At 44.7% G+C, this 9,654-nt stretch overlaps 1 protein-coding gene across 2 annotated transcripts; it reads left to right on the forward strand.

Annotated features, from left to right (window-relative positions):
• The first annotated feature begins 999 nt into the window (after window positions 1-999).
• LOC129817721 (N-myc proto-oncogene protein-like) lies at window positions 1,000-8,438 on the forward strand. Of its 2 annotated transcripts, none has more exons than XM_055873221.1 (3): window positions 1,000-1,150; window positions 1,514-2,204; window positions 6,035-8,438. In XM_055873221.1, exons 2-3 carry the CDS (start codon window positions 1,535-1,537, stop codon window positions 6,841-6,843), a joined length of 1,479 nt encoding a protein of 492 aa, XP_055729196.1. In that variant the 5' UTR covers window positions 1,000-1,150; window positions 1,514-1,534; the 3' UTR covers window positions 6,844-8,438. The 2 variants fall into 2 exon arrangements, with proteins under 2 accessions (XP_055729196.1, XP_055729197.1); XM_055873222.1 differs by having other exon boundaries at window positions 6,038-8,438.
• The last annotated feature ends 1,216 nt before the right edge of the window (window positions 8,439-9,654 follow it).

The raw sequence follows: 9,654 nt of genomic DNA on the forward strand, positions 1-9,654 counted from the left end.
CAGTAGCCTATATTAGTTATACATAACAGGTTCATACTTTATCTTCATGATAAAAAACAACTCATGGTTCGACAATTCTCCGCAGATAACGTACAACAGCGATGAAGGTATTGATGCGTTCATCCTCCTGTTATCCTGTGTCCGCGTGAGGGCGCAGTGATACCGAATCTTTGATCATTCTATGCGGTTACCTCAATGCCCCCAGACAATAGTGAGAGTTGAATTCAGCTCTAGCATTGGGTAATGCGCCAAGCCATCGTGACTTTCCTAATAACAAGACAGTATAAACCGTGCTTCTACATCTGCATTGCTTGCTGTTTGGGGTTTTAGACTGGGTTTCTGTATAACACTTGATGACATCGGCTGATGTAAAAAGGGCTTTATAAATACATTTGATTGATTGAGTATACGAGCTGATATGATTATCTTTAAACAAATAGCAGGCCTACTTCCATCAAAACGCTATGTTAAAGGTTGCTGGGTAACAAATCATTATGTCATCTATTAGTGGAGCCTTTATACATAAAACAAAGTCTATTTTCTATACATTTGTCCACAATTTTCCCCAAACAGTTTCTGAAAAGGGAAAGAAATTCGCCATAATGGAGGCTCAGGGATGATAATGTAATATCTATTCTTTGGGGAGGTAATGGAGCCCGTCGCAGGCTATATGAGGGTTTCCACTAGTTACCACAACCACAAATTCATAAAGATTAAATGTGCTTTTTTTGTATTAATTTAAGGTTATGGTTAGGTATACGGATCGAAATGTGTTTAAAGTAAAGGTTCATGTTAGGGTTAGGTTTAAAATCACATTTTAAGAATATAAATTGTTGAAATTGCGGGGTTTATGACTTTGTGGCAGTGGTAACTAGTGACGACCCTATAGGAGCCTACACTGCCAGCCCGTCCGCCTCACGCCGCAGCGCTGCAGTCTACCACACTCACCCCGCCCCTAAGTGGGTGGAGTCTTGCCTCCAACTCAGAGAGAGATTTGAGTGTCGGCTATAACACTCCGTAGCCCAGCACAATGCGTGTCAGAGATCTGTCTGTGCGACACAAGAGTAGATGTGTGCTCCTAATCTAGTTTATCACTGAACTGCGAGATTCGAGAAAACACGACTCACACCACAACCTAAGTCAACGCGAGGTGAGCATCTTTCAATATTTGGGGGAAAGTGTCGCTTACATTTTTCTCTCTATTTTGACTACAAAATGGTCATCCTTAAAACGAATTGAATTGTCATGTGACTTTAACATAGATATGTGTTTTAATACTTATTATAATTGCCCCCTGTGGTATTACTGTGTGAATAATGCCAAGAAGTGTGGAAAGCTGACTTTCCACACATTTTACGCGCACTGGCCTCTGTGCTTTCCAATGGATTTGTAAGACTTTTAGGACTGACTGTAGAATGTTGTGCATAAGGTGTTAGTTATCTGTTCTTTTCGATAGGAACTTTATGTTGGTGTGTGTCTTATTCCATTGTGTCTAAACTATCCCTCTTTGCAGGCTTTCCAAGTGTGGGATAAAATGCCGGCGATTATAGGTAAAAATTCCGATATGGAGTTCGACTCTCTACAACCCTGCTTCTACCCGGGTGAGGATGACTTCTATTTCTGCGGTCCCGACTCTGCGCCACCCGGAGAGGACATCTGGAAGAAATTCGAGTTGCTGCCCACGCCGCCCCTCTCCCCGAGCCGAGCGGCGCTACCGGGGGAGCTGGCCTTCGCGTCCGGGGGGGACAGGGGCGACTCGGCAGCAGGTCCAATGGGTTTTGGATTAGGCGACCCGCTGGGCTGCGACTGGGCTTCAGAGCTCCTGTTTCTGCCCGAAGACGATATTTGGGGCGCGTCGGACGGAGACCTGTTCGGCGGCTGCTCCGCTTTGGATAGTAACCCCAACTCCATTATCATTCAGGACTGTATGTGGAGCGGCTTCTCGGCCAGGGAAAAGCTCCAGAGGGTGGTCACAGAAAAGCTAGGCAAAGCCATCTCCACCGCGGCTGCCTGTGGAGTTAGTAAAAATGTCACTACCGCCGCCGCCATCACAACCAAGGCGCCGGAGCTGAGTGTGGACCCCACCATAGTCTTCCCTTTTCCCATCAACAAAAGAAACGGTAGCAGCAGCAGCAGATGTTCGCCTGGGACGGCCCCCGCCACTTCTGCCCACTGTAGCGCAGAGGAAACTCCGAGCGACTCTGGTAAGCAGATACTTTTGGCGAGGATGAATGCGCACAATAGCTTTTGTTTTGGTTACAGTGCCTACAGTACAACAGCAGATAGCCCAACAACACAATACTCATCCACATACCCAGTTTTATTTTGTTGAATTGACGTTATTCTGCTACGTTATTATTGTTATTATTATTAGGCTAGTGCTAATTGGGGTGATTGAAAGTTCATATGACAGGCACAGAATCGGATTACGTAGTTACTTTCCACATGCCGACAGTAAATGGTGGTGACAGTGCGTGAGAGGGTTTATGTAATAGGCAGGCGCTTCATCCGGCAGATAGCTGTAAAATTGGAGGATTGTGTGCATTACTGATTTAGACCCAGTTGGCATCCAACAAAAAGACACCGAACAACTAGACACTCGGGTTGTAAAGGGCAATGCAGGCTCTACTTGATGCCTCCGTGCAAGCAGACATACAGAAGTAAACGGACTTATTGATAAGGTTCGTTGGAGGCTATGATTAAGCACTTTACGCAAGGATTTGGAAATACCTAGGGCTCCATAGGTGTGAAATTGCTTAGGCCTACTCAATGTTCAACCCGAGTAAACTAGACGTCATTTTGTAAAATGCCATTTATAGCGACTATTGTGTTCGGTGTTGAGGATGTGTGTGGGTGTGGTTTGTAAAGGGGGGTCGGTCGATAACAACAAAGTGGACAATAAAACCTTTGTAATAACAGGATAATAGGTTCTTCGAACATTCTTAAATGGTCCAACTTCGTTGAGCATACATGTATCGTTTGGCAACTACCACGGAAGTCTGGTAGGCCTACGAAAAACCCACGTGAGTCTTTACTATAGTTCTTTGTGGCGCGTCTGTGAAACGGTAGTAAAAAAAGAGAAAGACTTCCAACTTGGCAGCGCCGCCTCGAGGCTCGAGCTATAGTGCCTTGCCAAAACACACCCCCTTTGACCGGCCCGCGGAAGAAAGAAAGAGAGCTGGAGAGAAGAGGAGGGGGAGAGCCCATTTTCTTTAGGGGGCTGACAGCTTTGAACAGGCGCTCCCATCTCGACAGCTGTCTCTCTGGCGCCGCTCCACCCCACCCCCCCTGCCCCGCCAGCCTGGAGATAAAAAAATGTGCTAGGGCCTCTTCTGACGCTGGCAGTGTTAAGTCGCGTCTCTCTGTCTTTTATCCGAGCTTACCTCACCATAAAATAGAATTGTAGACACACTGCATGCTTGAAAGGCAGATATAGACGTGTCTATATAGATACCTTCAGATACCCTATCCATGCTAAATACCAATAGGCACAGAATAGGCCTCCTGCATTTGGCCCCCAATATCAGATAGAGGAATGATTCTAGAATCAAATGCTGACACATAAAACACTTATTAGATAGCCTACATCATGATATTCTGCATTATGATAGCTTACAGTATGATTGCCTGCAGTATGATTGCCTGCAGTATGATAGCCTACAGCATGATATTCTGCATTATGATAGCCTGCAGTATGATAGCCTACAGCATGATAGTCTTCATTAAGATAGCCTGCAGCATGATATTCTGCAGTATGGTAGCCTACAGCATGATAGTCTGCATTATGATAGCTTACAGTATGATAGCCTGCATTCTGATAGCCTACAGCATGATATTCTGCATTATGATAGCCTGCAGCATGATATTCTGCAGTATGGTAGCCTACAGCATGATAGTCTGCATTATGATAGCTTACAGTATGATAGCCTGCATTCTGATAGCCTACAGCATGATATTCTGCATTATGATAGCCTGCAGTATGTTAGCCTACAGCTTGATAGCCTGCATTATGATAGCCTACAGCATGATATGCATTATGATAGCCTGCAGTATGTTAGCCTACATCATGATAGTCTGCATTATGATAGCTTACAGTATGTTAGCCTACAGTATGATAGCCTGCAGTATGATAGTCTGCATTATGATAGCCTTCAGTATGATAGCCTACAGTATGATAGCCTGCAGTATGTTAGCCTACAGCATGATAGCCTGCAGTATGATAGCCTACAGTATGATAGCCTGCAGTATGTTAGTCTACAGCATGATAGACTGCAGTATGATAGTCTGCATTATGATAGCTTACAGTATGATAGCCTACAGTATGATAGTCTGCATTATGATAGTCTGCATTATGATAGCTTACAGTATGATAGCCTACAGTATGATAGTCTGCATTATGATAGTCTGCATTATGATAGCTTACAGTATGATAGTCTGCATTATGATAGCTTACAGTATGATAGCCTACAGTATACTTGGAAGCCAAAGGCACCTGTGACATGTGTATCTGTACATTATTCATGAAGGATACATGTCAATAGTTTAAAGTGGCTCCCTCACTTCACCCTCTCGTCTTCATCTGCACTGATATTTTGGAAAACCAGGTGTTGGCTTTCACCAGACCAGCCCTTTCACATCAATGCAGGATGAGGAAAGGAGACGAGGAGAGGATGTCACTTTATACTATTGACATCTACCCCTAGAGATAGACTCACTAGTACTACCCTACCCCCTTTCCCTCTGAGCCAAATATCAAATTGCCCAGGCTGTCTCAGCTTCACATGTGGTCTGTCTAGAGAGAGAGTGGGAGAAAATAGGAGAGAGAAAAGAGGAGAGGAGAGAGGGAAAAGAGGAAAGGAGAAAGAGAGAAAAGAGGAGGAGAGGCCAGACATCCCCATAACCACCCAGCTGAGAACCTGTGGTGTGGTTGTGTTTTGATTCCCGTGCCAACTTCTCAGTGTGTGTGTGAGAGAGAGAGAGAGAGACTGCCTCCCGAGAGGTTGGCCGTGAGAAGTGGGTTACAGTAAGCTGTAAAATGGCTCACTGCTTTATGAACGACTTAGCTGATAATGATAGCTGTTTTCACAAAGGCATTTTAACTGGTGCTGCCGGCCTCAATCACCTGCCGCTTCACGATCCGCCACTTCCTCTTCTTACAACTTCAAAGAGGCCTGCGCATGATTATTTTATTCGTTTATTTGTATTATATGATACGTCTTCTGATAAGTCACGGCTGTCATGTCTTAGCTCGGGTGTACTAAAGATAAAGAAGCCGGTAAATATTGAAAAAGGTCAACTTACTTTTTTTGGGAAACACCTCAAGATAAACTGATCAGGAATATGACTGTTAAATGCTTTGCATATCTCGTTTCATCATCACTAACTGCCTAACTGGGGATGTCAGAACCTGTTCAAGTGAACAGGGACACAACTCAAACTGTAGAGGATAAAGATTAGCAGGAATAGCCTGAAAAACAGGAAAGAATCCGGCTAGTCTACAAGATGAAGCATGTAAAAAGCCTGTGGGCTAGATTAGTGACTGACTGTCAGCAGTAAGAGTAGTCTAGAGCTGAGAGTTGAGCAATGCTCTCACTTTTCCCACGCACACGCACGTGCGCACACACACACACACACGTGAGCATGAACGCTGACAGGCATCTACACACACGCACACACACACACATGCGCGCACACACACACACACACCATTACCCATCTCATATGTATATACTGTTTCTATACTATCTATTGCGTTTTAGCCTATGCAGCTCTGACATTGCTCATCCATATATGTATATATTCTTATTCCATTCCTTTACACAGGTAGAATTGTTAGATATCACTTGTTAGATATTGTTGCACTGTCCGAACTAGAAGCACAAGCATTCCACTACACTCACATCTGCTAACCATGTCTATGTGACCAATTAATTTGATTTGACCTGTCACCTGTGAGCACCCATAGGTGACATAGTTCCCGCAGTTGGTGAGTCAGAACGATTAACCAACTCACACTTCTTATTTCCTTTCCCAGAAGAAGATGATGAAGATGATGACGAAGATGAGGAGGAAGATGAGGAGGAGGACGATGACGACTCAGACGGCGAAGAGATCGATGTGGTCACTGTGGAGAAGCGGCGTGGCTTGTCGCCCATGGCAACTGGCACGGTCACCATCTCGGTGAGGTCGAAGACGGGCACCGCTTCTGGGGCCGTGGCCTCATCTGGTGTCGTGAGCCGATTCGTCAGCAACCGGGGGTCTGCGGGGTCAAACTGTCATGGGCAGGAGTTGATTCTCAAGCGGAGCTCGGTCCACCAGCAGCAGCACAACTACGCTGCTCCCTCGCCGTACGCCTCCGACGACGACCACGCGCCCCCCTCCAAGAAACACAAGTCCTCTAACGCTCCTCGTCAATACTCCCGTGCCCCCTCTTCATCATCATCATCATCATCACTATCATCCTCAACATTCTGCGGCTCCCTGACTGTGCCATCATCAACAATGGCGGGTTCTAGATCCAAACGCCACGCCAGCGGTGCCAGTAGCCCACGCGGCGGCTCCTCCGGTAACTCCGACTCCGAAGACTCCGAACGGCGGCGAAACCACAACATCCTTGAACGCCAGCGGCGCAACGACCTGCGCTCAAGTTTCCTCACGCTCCGCGATCATGTGCCCGAGCTGGCGAGGAACGAGAAGGCGGCCAAGGTGCTGATCTTGAAGAAAGCGGCGGAGTATGTGTCGTCGCTGGAGACGGACGAACTGCGGCTGACTCAGGAGAAGGACCGGCTGCAGGCGCGGAGGCAACAGCTAATGAAGCGACTTGAGCAGGCCAGGACTTGCTAAAACTTTTTAGTGGCACATGACGCATACATATACATATACACACAGACATAGACACACAGACATAGACACACACACACACACACACACACACACACACACACACACACACACACACACACACACACACACACACACACACACACACACACACACACACACACACACACACACACAGGCACACACAGGCACACAGGCACACAGACACACACACATAGACACACACACATAGACACACACACATATAAAAAATGCTTTTCTTAAAACTGCATTGTTGGTTAAGGGCTTGTAAGTAAGCATTTCACTGTAGTATTCGGCGCATGTAACAAATAACATTTGATATATACACACGGACACACACACACACACACACACACACACACACACACACACACACACACACACACACACACACACACACACACACACACACATATACACTCAGACACACCCAGATGACCCCCCTCGCTTTGTCTCAACTTATATATATGTATATACACACACACACGCGCACACACACACAAACACGTGAGTGACAAATGACGGGGTGGATGGGACATTCACTGACGCCACTTTTTTTGCACATTTGTTGACGTTAAGAATGTTTAGGGTTCTACGTTTTTTCAATCCGGTCACATTGAGAAGAAGGAAAGAAGAGAATAGAAGGAGGGAGGAGAAGGAAAGAAGAGAGGGAGCCTCTCTCTATTTCTTGTTGTTTCTTGTTGTACTCAATGTGACACTTATAGCCCTAACCCAAACCAGGTGACTTTCAAAGGGGTCTTGTTCATGAGGTCACATCGTGGCAAAATGTTTTGCAACGGAAAGTGAAAATAAGCATTTCTCAATGGACACGATCAGGTATTCCCTCTCTGTTTCATTCCATTTTGCTCCATTGTGTGCCTAATGAATACACACTGGGCATAGCATCAGAGTTGGTTGGAGAGTTCAAAGTTCACATTTAGTAGCAGAAAATGCTTTCTACGCCTTCACCACTGCAAACGGAAGACACTAGTACACCAGGAAACCACGGTATAATGTGCACCTTGCTAGCCGACACTTTTGTAAATAACTACTGTAAATAACAGACAAATACACTCAGAATCTGCCTTGTTTTATATACATTTTTATCTTTGAGTTTTTATACATTTTATGTCCAAAAGCTGCCAATAACTAGACTGGAAACTTTATTAAAAAAGTACTGCAATGCCTCGAGGGCAACGAAACTTTGTAATATAAAACTTTTTTTCCCCCTGCTTTGTATTGTACCATGATTCTAATTCTACACCTTTATTACCCTTTAGTGTGACTGTGATACATACTAAATTTGATAGTTATATTTTCGTACGGAAAATGAGTTCTCGGTAGATATCTCTTTATCTCGTCCATTTTTCTTCCTCTCTCTATCAAAAATGTGTTTTATCACCCTTTCTCTTTATTTCTCTCCATTTGTTTAAATATTTGTAACTGTCGGGTTTATAGAACTTTCTGGGTGAGCGGATATAAGATGGTTTTTTTCATTCATATAATTTACATGTAGTGCTCCAACTCAGCACTTTGAAATACCTCATTTTGACAAATAAATAGACATTGAAAATCAACACCTCTGTGTGGACATGAATCATTCGTTGTCACTGATACTGTGGACAACACATCAGTAGAAGTATTTAAATATCTCTCTCTTTCTGACTGTCTCACTCACTCACTTTCAATTCAAGAAGCTTTATTGTCATGAAAAATGTGAGAAGTAACATTGCCAAAGCAAACATGTAATATAATATAAATCAATACCAGGTTTCTGTACTGTTTCTGTCTGAGTAGGGGTTGTATCATTTAAAGTTAACTCCACCACTTTTCAACCTCAGTTTCATTATCTCCAGCACAATACCAGTGTCAACATATGTGACAACAGCCCATTTCTACATTTTGTATAAAGAAATTAAATAATTTGAAAAACAATGATTTTTAAAAACTATGAGATACGCGAGGACGTGGGGAGCAAGAAAATGCCCTCCCTCTAGCTAGAAACTAGTTGCAGGTTTTGAAAATCATTGTTTTTCTTACTTTTAATCCTACCCTGTGATGTCACAGAAGCATTTTTTGGGGCCTTTTCTTCTTCTCTTTTTAACCACAGATCATAGAATCGCCTTTTTTTTCACCTGTGTGGACACTGGTATGGTGCGGGAGATAATGAAAATTGGTGGAATTGCCCTTTAAGAGCCCCATCCAGCTCCTGTCTTACCATCTCTGTTTATTTGACTGCCCTGACAGACTAGTGTTTGTCTCTCAAAGGGAAAAGAGCTGAGTCCTTAGAATCCATTGCCTCAGCAATCCATATAAATCTCACCACAACCACTCGCACACACACTTCAAGTGGATATGAACACACACACACACTCTGCTCTTCCAACATCTTTCGCCACCGTTGCCATGGAAACTGGCGCAGCTGCGGAGTGGCAGGCAGCGAGCGTGAGTGAGTGTTTTGATTTATTTGTGTGTGTGTGTCTGTGTGTGTGTGCATGTGTGTATGTCTCTGTTTTAGTGTGCGCGAGTGATTTCTGTGTCCCTGCTCATGTGTGGCCTGTCTACTGATCTCTCTTCCCTCCTCTCCGCTACAATACCAGAGCAACGCTGTATACTATTTACAAACATCAACCACATGGCTTTCATCCCCTTCTCTTTCCCCCCACTCCCCCTTCCCCACCCTCTCCTCTCGCCCATCCCTCCTCTCGCCACGCTCTACTTCAGCCAGCCACGTGTCACACACACACACCTCTGGAGTCTGGTCAACACCCTTTCTCTCTGGTCTGGTCAACA

Source organism: Salvelinus fontinalis, chromosome 20 (genome assembly GCF_029448725.1).
Source record: "Salvelinus fontinalis isolate EN_2023a chromosome 20, ASM2944872v1, whole genome shotgun sequence".
NCBI classification, from domain to species: domain Eukaryota; kingdom Metazoa; phylum Chordata; class Actinopteri; order Salmoniformes; family Salmonidae; genus Salvelinus; species Salvelinus fontinalis.